This window comes from Oncorhynchus kisutch, linkage group LG23 (assembly GCF_002021735.2).
Source record: "Oncorhynchus kisutch isolate 150728-3 linkage group LG23, Okis_V2, whole genome shotgun sequence".
Taxonomy (NCBI): domain Eukaryota; kingdom Metazoa; phylum Chordata; class Actinopteri; order Salmoniformes; family Salmonidae; genus Oncorhynchus; species Oncorhynchus kisutch.
Genome location: NC_034196.2, coordinates 33,226,613 through 33,243,733, shown reverse-complemented (window position 1 = coordinate 33,243,733; position 17,121 = coordinate 33,226,613). Strand labels below are relative to the sequence as shown.

The following is a 17,121-nucleotide window of genomic DNA, read 5'->3' as shown; positions in this document are numbered from 1 at the left end:
TGATTGAAGTGGATTTAACAAGTGACATCAATAGCTTTCACCTGGATTCACCTGATCAGTCTAAGTGTTGGAAAGAGCAGGTGTTCATAATGTTTTGTATACTCAGTGTATTTATTTCCACTGAACTTAGACAGGCTAGTAACTGTTGGGGGCTCACCACTGTGTTCTGCTCCCAGCCGTAGCAGCAGTCTGAGGGGGAACACCTTGGCCCAGGGCACCTCCAGCCTCTGGATGAGCAGACCACAGAGGAAGGGCTGTGGGGGCAGACAGAGGCCCTCCAGGGGCTGGAAGGTAGGGGAGTAAAACAGCACGCCGCCGTGCTCCTTACTCCCCAGGAAACTACCTGTGAATGCCACGTTGCCCAGCTCCTCTACATACTTCCCTGGAGGTGAGGAGGGAGAGGCACATAGTGGGCAGTGTGTGTGTGTGGCTTTCTAGGTGTCCTGGTAGATGGAGTGGTGTGACAGAGTGCGTGTGTGTGTGTGTGTGTGTGTGTGTGTGTGTGTGTGTGTGTGTGTGTCCTGGTATGTGTGTTACCTCTCTGTGCGTCCTGGTAGATGGAGAGGCGTGACAGAGTGTGAGTGTGTGTATGTGTGTGTGTGTCCTGGTATGTGTGTTACCTCTCTATGCGTCCTGGTAGATGGAGAGGCGTGACAGAGTGCGCGTGTGTGTGTGTGGGTGTCCTGGTATGTGTGTTACCTCTCTGTGCGTCCTGGTAGATGGAGAGGTAGAGTGTGAACAGGTCTTTGGGCAGAGCCCTCTCCTCTGGCAGAACCTCCAGGATGAACACCACCTCCCTCTGTCCCACAGTCTGTAGACCACTGGAGCCCAGACACCAGCACTTCCTACAGCAGTCTACAGCACAGTAGACATACACACAGTGAGGATACACAGACAAATACAGACACACATTGCCTGCTAAACACCTATGACCACAATCTGATAAAAATAACAGAGATACACACAGGATACACATTCGTTTTTAGAATGGGCCTAGGGGTACATCTCAATACTCTCTCCTTGTCACCTTTCCTTTAATAAGAACTGATCTGAAAGAATTGGACAGGTGAAAGCTAGCCCCCAGTAGGCATCGGGTAGGCTACATTGTTTCACTTGTCCCGTCTTTACAGATCAGTGCAGATGAAGGAAAGGAGACAAGAGGAAGACACTTCACATTATTGAGATGTACCCCAGGAAGAATAGGAGAGTAGAGATGGGTGTTCAACTCACAGGTGACCAGTTTGATGTTGACCAGCAGGTTTGCGTTGAGGACAAAGGTCAAAGGTCGCGGCCCTCCCTCCTCCAATAAGAGAAGGATCTGGCAGGTGGCGGGGCGCTCCTCCACCAATAGATCCCCTCCTCCTTCCTCCTCTCCGGTGGTGATGAGTAGAGGTGGCAAGCCCTCCTCATCCTCTGGCAGCAGACTGGGGCTCCTCTCTACACAGCCCCCCACCCCACACAGCAGGCTGTAGTCCCAGGGTCCTGACACTGGGCGCACCACCTCGACTGAGGCCGACACACCACCCTCCGACACCGCTGCAGAGCCAGGGGACACTCTGCTGCCAGCCTGGAGGACACAGACGGATAAGATATGGATGAATAGACGTATTAACAGACAGAAAGAGAGATATATGTATGTATGTGTCCAGGTTACATGTGTATGTGCTCTTTATGTGTGTTTCTGTGTGGGGTCTAGCCACATACGTGTGTCTCAGTGTGTGTGTATGATGCCTTTTACCGTAGGTGGGTCAGGTGTGACAGGGCTGGACTCCTGGGAGCCCCTCCTGCCAGTCACAGAGAGCTTGGTGGTGTTGGCCACCTCTCCATTGGGCAGGATGCCATCTGCAAACCACACACGCTTCTGCTCACGAGGACAACCTGACACATGGACCACACAGGGACAGGAACTTCTGTCACTTTCCCTTTCATTTAAACTGTTGTTTAGATTAGAGTGTCAAAATTAATATAAATGTGAAACAAACAGAAAATAAAACAAGAAATAGAAAATCAGAATAAAAAATAAAAATTGTAATCATAACTAAACTGTGGCTGAATAAGCTATTCTATGGAGAGTACCCGGATGTTTACGCTTTTGGGACTACTGTTACACAACTAGCGACTACAACGGCCCATGTAGGGTTGCATACGTACCGTCGCTGCCAGGGTTTTTGAGCACGGAGACAGGCACCATGACGGTGGGCGGAGGGGAGTTGAGGGTGCCTGCAGCCCGGGCCTGCTGCAGGGGGGGGATGGTGCTGCAGTACTCTGACGGGACGTTGGGGTTGGGGCTCGGACCTGGCGGACTCCTCATACGCTCCAGCGCCTGGGCTAGAGGGGAGAGGGAGGGGAGAGACAGGTAGGTACAGTCGTGGCCATAAGTTTTGAGAATGACACAAATATTAATTGTCAAAGTCTGCTGCCTCAGTTTGTATGATGGCAATTTACATATACTCCAGAATGTTATGAAGAGTGATCAAATGAATTGCAAAGTCCCTCTTTGCCATGAAAATGAACTGAATCCCCCCAAAACATTTCCACTGCATTTCAGCCCTGCCACAAAAGGACCAGCTAACATCATGTCAGTGACTCTCTTGTTTACACAGGTGTGAGTGTTGATGAGGACAAGGCTGGAGATCACTCTGTCATGCTGATTGAGTTCGAATAACAGACTGGAAGCTTCAAAAGAAGGGTGGTGCTTGGAATCATTGTTCTTCCTCTTTTAACGATGGTTACCTGCAATACTTATTTTCCACCATAATTTGCAAATAAATTCATTAAAAATCCTACAATGTGATTTTCTGGATTTTTTTTTCTCATTTTGTCTGTCATAGTTGAAGTGTACCTATGATGAAAATTACAGGCCTCTCTCATCTTTTTAAGTGGGAGAACTTGCACAATTGGTGGCTGACTAAATACTTTTTTGTCCCACTGTATAGAGAGAGAGGGTGATATATATATATAGAGAGAGAGGGTGAGATATAGAGAGGGTGAGATATATATATATATAGAGAGAGGGTGAGATAGAGAAAGAGAGGGTGAGCTATATCGAGAGGGTGAGATATATAGAGAGAGAGGGTGAGCTATAGAGAGGGTGAGCTATAGAGAGAGAGAGGGTGAGATATAGAGAGAGAGGGTGAGATATAGAGAGAGAGCGGGTGAGATATAGAGAGAGAGGGTGAGATATATAGAGAGAGAGGGTGAGATATATAGAGAGGGTGAGATATATATAGAGAGAGGGTGAGCTATATAGAGAGGGTGAGATATATAGAGAGAGAGGGTGAGATAGAGAGGGTGAGATATAGAGAGAAAGAGGGTGAGATATATAGAGAGAGAGGGTGAGATAGAGAGGGTGAGATATAGAGAGAGGGTGAGATAGAGAGGGTGAGATATATAGAAAGAGAGGGTGAGATATATACACTGCTCAAAAAAATAAAGGGAACACTAAAATAACACATCCTAGATCTGAATGAATGAAATATTCTTATTAAATACTTTTTTCTTTACATAGTTGAATGTGCTGACAACAAAATCACACAAAAATTATCAATGGAAATCAAATGTATCAACCCATAGAGGTCTGGATTTGGAGTCACACTCAAAATTAAAGTGGAAAACCACACTACAGGCTGATCCAACTTTGATGTAATGTCCTTAAAACAAGTCAAAATGAGGCTCAGTAGTGTGTGTGGCCTCCATGTGCCTGTATGACCTCCCTACAACGCCTGGGCATGCTCCTGATGAGGTGGCGGATGGTCTCCTGAGGGATCTCCTCCCAGACCTGGACTAAAGCATCAGCCAACTCCTGGACAGTCTGTGGTGCAACGTGGCGTTGGTGGATGGAGCGAGACATGATGTCCCAGATGTGCTCAATTGGATTCAGGTCTGGGGAACAGGCGGGTCAGTCCATAGCATCAATGCCTTCCTCTTGCAGGAACTGCTGACACACTCCATCCACATGAGGTCTAGCATTGTCTTGCATTAGGAGGAACCCAGGGCCAACCGCACCAGCATATGGTCTCACAAGGGGTCTGAGGATCTCATCTCGGTACCTAATGGCAGTCAGGCTACCTCTGGCGAGCACATGGAGGGCTGTGCGGCCCCCCAAAGAACCGGTCATGCTGGAGGATGTTGCAGGCAGCAGAACGTTCTCCACGGCGTCTCCAGACTCAGTCACGTCTGTCACATGTGCTCAGTGTGAACCTGCTTTCATCTGTGAAGAGCACAGGGCGCCAGGGGCGAATTTGCCAATCTTGGTGTTCTCTGGCAAATGCCAAACGTCCTGCACGGTGTTGGGCTGTAAGCACGAACCTGCTGCTGGGTTGTTGCCCTCCTACGGCCTCCTCCACGTCTCCTGATGTACTGGCCTGTCTCCTGGTAGCGCCTCCATGCTCTGGACACTACGCTGACAGACACAGCAAACCTTCTTGCCACAGCTCACATTGATGTGCCATCCTGGATGAGCTGCACTACCTGAGCCACTTGTGTGGGTTGTAGACTCCGTCTCATGCTACCACTAGAGTGAAAGCACCGGCAGCATTCAGAAGTGACCAAAACATCAGCCAGGAAGCATAGGAACTGAGAAATGGTCTGTGGTCACCACCTGCAGAACCACTCCTTTATTGGGGGTGTCTTGCTAATTGCCTATAATTTCCACCTGTTGTCTATTCCATTTGCACAACAGCATGTGACATTTATTGTCAATCAGTGTTGCTTCCTAAGTGGACAGTTTGATTTCACAGAAGTGTGATCGACTTGGAGTTACATTGTGTTGTTTAAGTGTTCCCTTTATTTTTTGAGCAGTGTATATAGAGAGAGAGGGTGAGATATAGAGAGAGAGAGGGTGAGATATAGAGAGAGAGAGAGAGGGTGAGATATAGAGAGAGAGAGAGAGGGTGAGATATAGAGAGGGTGAGATATAGAGAGAGAGGGTGAGATATAGAGAGAGAGAGGGTGAGATATAGAGAGAGAGAGGGTGAGATATAGAGAGAGAGAGGGTGAGATATAGAGAGAGAGAGGGTGAGATATAGAGAGAGAGAGGGTGAGATATATAGAGAGAGAGGGTGAGATATAGAGAGAGAGATGGTGAGATATAGAGAGAGAGATGGTGAGATATATAGAGAGAGAGGGTGAGATATAGAGAGAGAGAGGGTGAGATATATAGAGAGAGAGGGTGAGATATATAGAGAGAGAGGGTGAGATATAGAGAGAGAGGGTGAGATATAGAGAGGGTGAGATATATAGAGAGAGAGGGTGAGATATATAGAGAGAGAGGGTGAGATAGAGAGAGAGGGTGAGATATAGAGAGAGGGTGAGATATAGAGAGGGTGAGATATAGAGGGTGAGATATAGAGAGAGAGAGGGTGAGATATAGAGAGAGAGGGTGAGATATAGAGAGAGAGAGGGTGAGATATAGAGAGAGAGAGGGTGAGATATATAGAGAGAGAGGGTGAGATATAGAGAGAGAGAGGGTGAGATATATAGAGAGAGGGGGTGAGATATAGAGAGGGTGAGATATAGAGAGAGAATATATAGAGAGAGAGGGTGAGATATAGAGAGGTTGAGATATATATAGAGAGGGTGAAATATAGAGAGGGTGAGATATATAGAGAGAGAGGGTGAGATATATAGAGAGAGAGGGTGAGATATAGAGATAAAGAGGGTGAGATATAGAGAGAGAGGGTGAGATATATAGAGAGAGAGGGTGAGATATAGAGAGGGTGAGATATATAGAGGGTGAGATATATAGAGGGTGAGATATAGAGAGAGGGAGGGTGAGATATAGAGAGGGTGAGATATATATAGAGAGAGGGTGAGATATAGAGAGTGTGAGATATAGAGAGAGAGGGTGAGATATAGAGAGGGTGAGATATAGAGAGGGTGAGATATAGAGATAAAGAGGGTGAGATATAGAGAGGGTGAGATATATATATAGAGAGAGGGTGAGATAGAGAGGGTGAGATATATAGAGAGAGAGGGTGAGATATAGAGAGAGAGAGGGTGAGATATAGAGAGTGTGAGATAGAGAGAGAGGGTGAGATATAGAGAGAGAGAGGGTGAGATATAGAGAGGGTGAGATATATAGAGGGTTAGATATAGAGAGAGAGGGTGAGATATAGAGAGAGAGAGGGTGAGATATAGAGAGAGAGGGTGAGATATAGAGAGAGAGGGTGAGATATAGAGATAAAGAGCGTGAGATATAGAGATAAAGAGGGTGAGATATAGAGAGGGTGAGATATATAGAGAGAGAGGGTGAGATATAGAGAGAGAGAGGGTGAGATATAGAGAGAGAGAGGGTGAGATATAGAGAGAGAGGGTGAGATATAGAGAGGGTGAGATATATAGAGAGAGAGGGTGAGATATATAGAGAGAGAGGGTTAGATATATAGAGAGAGGGTGAGATATATAGAGAGAGAGGGTGAGATATAGAGAGAGAGGGTGAGATATAGAGAGAGAGGGTGAGATATAGAGAGAGAGGGTGAGATATAGAGATAAAGAGGGTGAGATATAGAGAGGGTGAGATATAGAGAGGGTGAGATATATAGAGAGAGAGGGTGAGATATAGAGAGAGAGAGAGAGGGTGAGATATATAGAGAGAGAGGGTGAGATATAGAGAGGGTGAGATATATAGAGAGAGAGGGTGAGATATATAGAGAGAGAGGGTGAGATATAGAGAGGGTGAGATATATAGAGAGAGAGGGTGAGATATAGAGAGAGAGAGAGGGTGAGATATAGAGTGTGAGATATATAGAGAGAGAGGGTGAGATATAGAGAGGGTGAGATATATATAGAGAGAGGGTGAGATATAGAGAGAGAGGGTGAGATATAGAGTGTGAGATATATATAGAGAGAGGGTGAGATATAGAGAGGGTGAGATATATATAGAGAGAGGGTGAGATATAGAGAGGGTGAGATATATAGAGAGAGAGGGTGAGATATAGAGAGAGAGAGGGTGAGACATAGAGAGTGTGAGATATATATAGAGAGAGGGTGAGATATAGAGAGGGTGAGATATAGAGAGTGTGAGATATATAGAGAGAGAGGGTGAGATATAGAGAGGGTGAGATATAGAGAGAGAGAGGGTGAGATATAGAGAGGGTGAGATATAGAGAGTGTGAGATATATAGAGAGAGAGGGTGAGATATAGAGAGAGAGAGGGTGAGATATAGAGAGAGAGAGGGTGAGATATAGAGAGTGTGAGATATATAGAGAGAGAGGGTGAGATATAGAGAGAGAGGGTGAGAAATATAGAGAGAGGGTGAGATATATATATATAAAGAGAGAGAGAGAGAGAGAGAAATAGAAAGAGAGTAGAGGAGTTGATTCAAGGAAAGTGAGTGATGACCTAATGGGGGGAGGAGAGAAGTGCTGACTGGGCTCTGGACTGCATTATAGTGATGTAATAACGTCATATGATCTTTATCAACCTGGTTGGACTGGCCCGAGCTAACAGTCTGTCAGGCTACCTGTACAACACACAAACACACACAGGGACACACACGTACACTAGAACACGAAGTCACACACACACCTACAGACAGTTGAAGAGTTTCACCTTGATCTCAGACTGACAGAATGACACAGCATAACAACGCCAGCAGTCAGTGTCCTTCACCAAGCTGGGAGCAGACTCAACAAGCCCATACAGATAAACACAGACATGACCTGAAATACATTCAGCGTGTGTGTATGTAAGCAGCATGCATGCTGTGTCTGTGTGTGCGTGTGTGTGTGTGAGACATCACGCAGAAAGTTCTCCACGTTGCGCACCACAACAACAAACAGAGAATGAGATGATGACAGATAAACCAGTATGAGAGAGAATGAGATGGTAACAGATAAACCAGTATGAGAGAGAATGAGATGGTAACAGATAAACCAGTATGAGAGAGAATGAGATGGTAACAGATAAACCAGTATGAGAGAGAATGAGATGGTAACAGATAAACCAGTATGAGAGAGAATGAGATGGTAACAGATAAACCAGTATGAGAGAGAATGAGATGGTAACAGATAAACCAGTATGAGAGAGAATAAGATAGTAACAGATAAACCAGTATGAGAGAGAATGAGATGGTAACAGATAAACCAGTATGAGAGAGAATGAGATGGTGACAGATAAACCAGTATGAGAGAGAATGAGATGGTGACAGATAAACCAGTATGAGAGAGAATGAGATGGTAACAGATAAACCAGTATGAGAGAGAATGAGATGGTAACAGATAAACCAGTATGAGAGAGAATAAGATAGTAACAGATAAACCAGTATGAGAGAGAATGAGATGGTGACAGATAAACCAGTATGAGCTAGAGCATCAAGCTTCTCCTTCTCTTTTTATAAAAGTCCGTTCCCATCTTACCTTTTCCTCGTCTTCACTCCTCCAAACTCCCAGGTAAGAAGGTCCCCTTGGTCACGCTAACCTACTTAGCCTTACTGACGCTAGCCCCAGTTAGCTGAATGTAAATTGTCTGTATTAGCTGAAGCTAACTATATTAGCCTTGTTACAGTAGATGCTAGTGACTGAAGCTAGCTCTGTTAGCCCCAATGGGCTGTTAGCTGCGTTAGCCGCAGACTCCAGGCAGGCAGGGGGGTGTACTGAGAACCTCACAGGCTGCTCCCCATACTGATGAGAGCAATGAGGGGGGGATGGAGGGAGGGAGGGAGCATAGCATCACTCTGTCCCAGCACTCACAGGCCCAAGCAAAGTAGACGGCCCCCTCTCTCCTTCACACGCAATCTCTACCACACTCACACAGCAGACAAGGAGCCGAGAATAGAATAGTCACACCAGCCTGTCCCTGGACCGCAGAGAAGCTCGGAGTATGTGTGTCTGTGCCAGAAAGGGAATCAAGGTGCTGTGTGTGTGTGTGTGTGTGTATTACACTCTCACTGCGTCAGGTGGCTCCAGTCCCACACTCACAGTCAAGGACACACACCAACGTCCTGACTCCTCTCAGCCATAACTACTTAGCTCTCTCTCCCCCTCCTCTCTCTCCCCCATCCTCTCTCTCCCCCATCCTCTCTCTCTCCCCATCCTCTCTCTCTCCCCATCCTCTCTCTCTCCCCATCCTCTCTGCACCAGTCATAATGTCCTGACTCTAACCTCAGCTCAGTCTCTGGAGAGGATAAAGTCCTTCATCACCTGACCGGGGAAGCAGAACCATAGAGAAGGGATGCATAGAACAAAAACACTTTTTAATTCCACATTATTTATCTCCACTCACCAATAACAGCATAGAACAACGTAAATCACTGGTTAGTAGTGATCTGCGAGCACATAGAAAAGCATTGTTTTCAATGGGGATGGAGGTTCTAGACATTTTGTTTCTATAGCAGCTCAGTCTCCCAGTGAAGGCTAGAGTCGTTGTTCAATAGAGCAGGAGGGCAGGAGACGACAGGAGATTGGAGAAAGCAGACACACAGAGAGACAGGGGCGCACACACACACACACACACACACACAAGAAAACACAATCACACATACTCTTACACAACCTGGTCTTAAGTTTTTACGCAGTCCCACACAGACACACTCAAACAAAGTAAACCTTTTCACGCAGGCTGTGTAAGAAAGCACTTTAGGCACTAGGCTCTCTGATACAAGGTAGCCATTTTAGCCTTGAGATTACAATGCACATGTAACTTCACCGAAGATCCCTGGTCATTCTTAGGCTGCGTCTGAAAACTTCACTTGCTGTTAAGTCCTTGCTTCCTCAATTCCTCAGAAAGCCAATTAGAGGAGGTCCAAGAGAGGGACATTGGGTCCTCTCCTCCAATGAGCTTTGAGATAAATTGAGGAAACAAGGACGGAGGAAGCAAGCATTTCACGGCTAGTGACGTTTGCTACACTGTGACCATGCCAAACAAACAAGCACAACAACTTCCATCTAAAAAACCAGGGCTATTCATCAGTCATGTATTGCTCTAGATATGATGAACCTTTATAAAGCGACTCTTCTAACACCCTACCCAAACCAACCACACGGGCGCAAATTGATTTTGTCCCCCCACACCAAACACCATCACAACACGCAGGCTGAAATATCAAAACAAACTCTGAACCAATTATATTCATTTGGGTACAGGTCGAAAGCATTAAACATTTATGGCAATTTAGCTAGCTAGCTTGCAGATGCTAGCTAATTTGTCCTGGGATATAAACGTGGAGCTGTTATTTTACCTGAAATGCACAAGGTCCTCTACGCCAACAATTAATTCACACATAAAACTGTTAGCCAGATCGTTTCTAGTCATCTCTCCTCCTTCCAGGCTTTTTCTTCTTTGGACTTTATATGACGATTGGCATTTAACTTTCGTAGTTATCACGACAACTGACCAAACTCAGTTCATCTTTCAATCACCCACGTGGGTATAGCCAATGAGGAGATGACACATGGGTATCTGCTTCTATAAACTAATGAGGGCGGCAGGGTAGCCTAGTGGTTAGAGCATTGGACTAGTAACCGGAAGGTTGCAAGTTCAAATCCCCGAGCTGACAAGGTACAAATCTGTCGTTCTGCCCCTGAACAGGCAGTTAACCCACTGGGATAGGCACGACCCGCACCGAGTTCATGTATGCTTAAATATATTTTTGTGACGCAAGTGGTGTGGTTAGCATATAACAGACCATGTCTGTTAATGACAACTCCAGACATGGTCTGTTAATGACAACTCCAGACATGGTCTGTTAATGACAACTCCAGACATGGTCTGTTAATGACAACTCCAGACATGGTCTGTTAATGACAACTCCAGACATGGTCTGTTAATGACAACTCCAGACATGGTCTGTTAATGACAACTCCAGACATGGTCTGTTAATGACAACTCCAAGTTGAAACAGTTTAAAGATGAATGAGTCACCTTATAGGGCTAGCAGTTCAGAGTCAACATAAACTGGGTTCCTTTCCCTGCATCATTCACTGACAACAGAGCTCCCTTAAGCCCCCAAGGCTGAGCAGAGCTGAGGCCTACTAACTACACTACAGCAACAGACACTAGGCTGTGAAGACTGTGTTCTTCAGACATCAGAGTCTTTGTTCATGTTGTTCTGAGAAGAGGAGCCTGACAATACAGAGTAATTCAGAGCAGTCAGCTGAGGTGCACGTATCGGATGGTGGTGTGTGATTAGTATCTCGGAAGAAAATGGATGTGCGCACGCACGCACACACACACACCTCACTGTATAATAGCAGACAACACATACATTCTTAAACATGTGTATGATCTTCTAGACGAAAACACACTCAAACCTTGGGTCTTACTTCTGTGTACGGTCTCGAAGCAGACGACACACACCCGGGCCTCCTTGTCCAGGTACTTTAGCTTGCATCTCCTGTTGCAGCAGATGGCACAGTACACCTGCATCACGGGTGGGAGGACAAATTTCAGGCAGGAGACAAACACTACTGCAACACACCACTATACGTACACGCAATCTACATGAAGTTATTCATGCAATGTTAAGTGTGTGACCCATGTCTTGCCCTAGCATAAAGAAAAGCAGTGAATTAAAGGAATAATTGATATAATTGATTGTGCAGCAATTAAGAAGAGAAGTCAAAGGAGGTGGTAAAGTACATTAGACTAGTCCTCTTTATACAGTACCATGGTATTGTTGAATACTCATGTCTGATTGGTTTGAAGAGCATTCTAGAGCATGCATTATTTCCCTATAAAGTACGGTATATCAGCATGGTAGAATTCAATGGCTATAGTTCCTTCATACATGTTCTATGTTTGAGCTGCTTTTGAAAGCAAAAGTCGAAATGAAAACATTACTTACATTGTTGAATTTTATTTTCATAATAGCAACCTAAGACTGTTGGTTTTGTCACGACTTCCACCGAAGTCGGTCCCTCTCCTTGTTCGGGCGGCGTTCGGCGGTCGAAGTCACCGGCCTTCTAGCCATCGCCGATCCACTTTTCATTTTCCATTTGTTTTGTCTTTGTTTTACGCACCTGGTTTCAATTCCCCAATTACATGTTCATTATTTAACCCTCTGTTTTCCCCATGGTTTATGTGTGTGTTTGTTTTATTGTATTTCGGTCCTTTTGTGTGGGCTTGGTATTACTACATGTATTTGGTCATTTTGAATGAAGTTACTTTTATTAATCATCTCTGCTGTCCTGCACCTGACTCCTCTGTACCAGCTACACCCAGGCCATTACAGGTTTGGTTAACTAAACTAGCAAGTCAGTTTGTTTGGTTAAAAAGGCAACTAGTAAACTTGCTAGCTACTTCAGTGGATGTTGAACACATTTCTACTGACAAATAAACACATTTCTAGAGGCAAATGTGTTAAATTATAGCCATGGTATAAAAAGGGATAATCAATTTGGGGCTCTACGCATTCTCCTGAAAGTAATGCAACTCTGTGGAAGGTTAGTTCCATGTCGTTCATTATTTTCCACAGAAAACGTAGCCCCTCGCTGATCATCCCTTCCATATCCTGTAGTACTGCAGTAAGTAGCTTATAGTGTTAATGCCCCTGGGACTCCTGTGTAATGCTGCTTTAAATCAGTGTAGGCTTAGCCACTGGGTTGTTAGGGCCTTAGCTCTGGCTTTAGTCACTGGGCTGTTAGGGCCTTAGCTCTGGCTTCAGCCACTGGGCTGTTAGGGCCTTAGCTCTGGCTTTAGTCACTGGGCTGTTAGGGCCTTAGCTCTGGCTTTAGTCACTGGGCTGTTAGGGCCTTGGCTCTGGCTTCAGTCACTGGGCTGTTAGGGCCTTGGCTCTGGCTTCAGTCACTGGGCTGTTAGGGCCTTAGCTCTGGCTTCAGTCACTGGGCTGTTAGGGCCTTAGCTCTGGCTTCAGCCACTGGGCTGTTAGGGCCTTAGCTCTGGTTTTAGTCACTGGGCTGTTAGGGCCTTAGCTCTGGTTTCAGCCACTGGGCTGTTAGGGCCTTAGCTCTGGCTTCAGCCACTGGGCTGTTAGGGCCTTAGCTCTGGCTTCAGCCACTGGGCTGTTAGGGCCTTAGCTCTGGCTTCAGCCACTGGGCTGTTAGGGCCTTAGCTCTGGCTTAGTCACTGGGCTGTTAGGGCCTTGGCTCTGGCTTCAGTCACTGGGCTGTTAGGGCCTTGGCTCTGGCTTCAGTCACTGGGCTGTTAGGGCCTTAGCTCTGGCTTCAGTCACTGGGCTGTTAGGGCCTTAGCTCTGGCTTCAGCCACTGGGCTGTTAGGGCCTTAGCTCTGGTTTTAGTCACTGGGCTGTTAGGGCCTTAGCTCTGGTTTCAGCCACTGGGCTGTTAGGGCCTTAGCTCTGGCTTCAGCCACTGGGCTGTTAGGGCCTTAGCTCTGGCTTCAGCCACTGGGCTGTTAGGGCCTTAGCTCTGGCTTCAGCCACTGGGCTGTTAGGGCCTTAGCTCTGGCTTAGTCACTGGGCAGCTAGGGCCTTAGCTCTGGCTTCAGCCACTGGGCAGCTAGGGCCTTAGCTCTGGCTTCAGCCACTGGGCTGTTAGGGCCTTAGCTCTGGCTTCAGCCACTGGGCTGTTAGGGCCTTAGCTCTGGCTTCAGCCACTGGGCTGTTAGGGCCTTAGCTCTGGCTTCAGCCACTGGGCTGTTAGGGCCTTAGCTCTGGCTTCAGCCACTGGGCTGTTAGGGCCTTAGCTCTGGCTTCAGCCACTGGGCAGCTAGGGCCTTAGCTCTGGCTTCAGCCACTGGGCTGTTAGGGCCTTAGCTCTGGCTTCAGCCACTGGGCTGTTAGGGCCTTAGCTCTGGCTTCAGCCACTGGGCTGTTAGGGCCTTAGCTCTGGCTTCAGCCACTGGGCTGTTAGGGCCTTAGCTCTGGCTTCAGCCACTGGGCTGTTAGGGCCTTAGCTCTGGCTTCAGCCACTGGGCTGTTAGGGCCTTAGCTCTGGCTTCAGCCACTGGGCTGTTAGGGCCTTAGCTCTGGCTTCAGCCACTGGGCTGTTAGGGCCTTAGCTCTGGCTTCAGCCACTGGGCTGTTAGGGCCTTAGCTCTGGCTTCAGCCACTGGGCTGTTAGGGCCTTAGCTCTGGCTTCAGCCACTGGGCTGTTAGGGCCTTAGCTCTGGCTTCAGCCACTGGGCTGTTAGGGCCTTAGCTCTGGCTTCAGCCACTGGGCTGTTAGGGCCTTAGCTCTGGCTTCAGCCACTGGGCTGTTAGGGCCTTAGCTCTGGCTTCAGCCACTGGGCTGTTAGGGCCTTAGCTCTGGCTTCAGCCACTGGGCTGTTAGGGCCTTAGCTCTGGCTTCAGCCACTGGGCTGTTAGGGCCTTAGCTCTGGCTTCAGCCACTGGGCTGTTAGGGCCTTAGCTCTGGCTTCAGCCACTGGGCTGTTAGGGCCTTAGCTCTGGCTTCAGCCACTGGGCTGTTAGGGCCTTAGCTCTGGCTTCAGCCACTGGGCTGTTAGGGCCTTAGCTCTGGCTTCAGCCACTGGGCTGTTAGGGCCTTAGCTCTGGCTTCAGCCACTGGGCTGTTAGGGCCTTAGCTCTGGCTTCAGCCACTGGGCTGTTAGGGCCTTAGCTCTGGCTTCAGCCACTGGCTGTTAGGGCCTTAGCTCTGGCTTCAGCCACTGGGCTGTTAGGGCCTTAGCTCTGGCTTCAGCCACTGGGCTGTTAGGGCCTTAGCTCTGGCTTCAGCCACTGGGCTGTTAGGGCCTTAGCTCTGGCTTCAGCCACTGGGCTGTTAGGGCCTTAGCTCTGGCTTCAGCCACTGGGCTGTTAGGGCCTTAGCTCTGGCTTCAGCCACTGGGCTGTTAGGGCCTTAGCTCTGGCTTCAGCCACTGGGCTGTTAGGGCCTTAGCTCTGGCTTCAGCCACTGGGCTGTTAGGGCCTTAGCTCTGGCTTCAGCCACTGGGCTGTTAGGGCCTTAGCTCTGGCTTCAGCCACTGGGCTGTTAGGGCCTTAGCTCTGGCTTCAGCCACTGGGCTGTTAGGGCCTTAGCTCTGGCTTCAGCCACTGGGCTGTTAGGGCCTTAGCTCTGGCTTCAGCCACTGGGCTGTTAGGGCCTTAGCTCTGGCTTCAGCCACTGGGCTGTTAGGGCCTTAGCTCTGGCTTCAGCCACTGGGCTGTTAGGGCCTTAGCTCTGGCTTCAGTCACAGGGCTGTTAGGGCCTTAGCTCTGGTTTTAGTCACTGGGCTGTTAGGGCCTTAGCTCTGGCTTTAGTCACTGGGCTGTTAGGGCCTTAGCTCTGGCTTCAGCCACTGGGCTGTTAGGGCCTTAGCTCTGGCTTCAGCCACTGGGCTGTTAGGGCCTTAGCTCTGGCTTCAGCCACTGGGCTGTTAGGGCCTTAGCTCTGGCTTCAGTCACTGGGCTGTTAGGGCCTTAGCTCTGGCTTCAGTCACTGGGCTGTTAGGGCCTTAGCTCTGGCTTTAGTCACTGGGCTGTTAGGGCCTTAGCTCTGGCTTTAGTCACTGGGCTGTTAGGGCCTTAGCTCTGGCTTTAGTCACTGGGCTGTTAGACCTGCCTTCTCAGACCTCAGAGAAGAGGAGATATATAGAGAACCTGGAATAAGAATAATTGACATGCCTCCGAGTAAGCTATATTTACAGTGGGGCAAAAATGTATTATTTAGTCAGCCACCAATTGTGCAAGTTCTCCCACTTAAAAATATAAGAGAGGCCTGTAATTTTTATCATAGGTACACTTCAACTATGACAGACAAAATGAGAAGAAAAAAAATCCAGAAAATCACATTGTAGGATTTTTAATGAATTTATTTGCAAATTATGGTGGAAAATAAGTATTTGGTCAATAACAAAAGTTTACCTCAATACTTTGTTATATACCCTTTGTTGGCAATGACAGAGGTCAAACATTTCTGTAAGTCTTCACAAGGTTTTCACACACTGTTGCTGGTATTTTGGCCCATTCCTCCATGCAGATCTCCTCTAGAGCAGTGATGTTTTGGGGCTGTTGCTGGGCAACACAGACTTTCAACTCCCTCCAAAGATTTTCTATGGGGTTGAGATCTGGAGACTGGCTAGGCCACTCCAGGACCTTGAAATGCTGTTTTTTGTGTTTGGGATCATTGTCATGCTGAAAGACCCAGCCACGTTTCATCTTCAATGCCCTTGCTGATGGAAGGAGGTTTTCACTCAAAATCTCACGATACATGGCCCCATTCATTCTTTCCTTTACACTGATCAGTCGTCCTGGTCCCTTTGCAGAATGCCCCAAAGCATGATGTTTCGACCCCCATGCTTCACAGTAGGTATGGTGTTCTTTGGATGCAACTCAGCATTCTTTGTCCTCCAAACACGACGAGTTGAGTTTTTACCAAAAAGTTATATTTTGGTTTCATCTGACCATATGACATTCTCCCAATCTTCTTCTGGATCATCCAAATATGCTCTCTTGCAAACTTCAGATGGGGCTGGACATGTACTGGCTTAAGCAGGGGGACACATCTGGCACTGCATGATTTGAGTCCCTGGCGGCGTAGTGTGTTACTGATGGTAGGCTTTGTTACTTTGGTCCCAGCTCTCTGCAGGTCATTCACTAGGTCCCACCGTGTGGTTCTGGGATTTTTGCTCACCGTTCTTGTGATCATTTTGACCCCACGGGGTGAGATCTTGCGTGGAGCCCCAGATCGAGGGAGATTATCAGTGGTCTTGTATGTCTTCCATTTCCTAATAATTGCTGCCACAGTTGATTTCTTCAAACCAAGCTGCTTACCTATTGCAGATTCAATCTTCCCAGCCTGGTGCATGTCTACACTTTTGTTTCTGGTGTCCTTTGACAGCTCTTTGGTCTTGGCCATAGTGGAGTTTGGCGTGTGACTGTTTGAGGTTGTGGACCGGTGTCTTTTATACTGATAACAAGTTCAAACGGGTGCCATTAATACAGGTAACGAGTGGAGGACAGAGGAGCCTCTTAAAGAAGTTACAGGTCTGTGAGAGCCAGAAATCTTGCTTGTTTGTAGGTGACCAAATACTTATTTTCCACCATAATTTGCAAATAAATTCATTAAAAATCCTACAATGTCATTTTCTGGATTTTCTTTCTCGTTTTGTCTGTCATGGTTGAAGTGCACCTATGATGAAAATTACAGGCCTCTCATCTTTTTAAGTGGGAGAACTTGCACAATTGGTGGCTGACTAAATACTTTTTGTAGCAGCAGAGGATGGGGGTGTGGTATATAGGCGATATCGTGCCATACTGTGTG

The 17,121-nt window shown here is 47.3% G+C and overlaps 1 protein-coding gene across 2 annotated transcripts in view; it reads right to left on the bottom strand.

Annotated features, from left to right (window-relative positions):
• Positions 1 to 17,121, bottom strand: part of LOC109868800 (zinc finger FYVE domain-containing protein 16) — a 37,042-nt gene that overhangs the window by 7,441 nt on the left and 12,480 nt on the right. Inside the window, exons 4-9 of one of the 2 annotated variants that reach the window (XM_031802827.1) lie at positions 11,251 to 11,359; positions 2,152 to 2,328; positions 1,739 to 1,878; positions 1,231 to 1,567; positions 700 to 855; positions 158 to 382 (exon numbers count right to left, since the gene is read on the bottom strand). In XM_031802827.1, coding sequence (XP_031658687.1) covers positions 158 to 382; positions 700 to 855; positions 1,231 to 1,567; positions 1,739 to 1,878; positions 2,152 to 2,328; positions 11,251 to 11,359 — 1,144 coding nt within the window. The remainder of the gene's footprint in view (positions 1 to 157; positions 383 to 699; positions 856 to 1,230; positions 1,568 to 1,738; positions 1,879 to 2,151; positions 2,329 to 11,250; positions 11,360 to 17,121) is intronic. The other variant, XM_031802828.1, reaches the window with a different exon arrangement.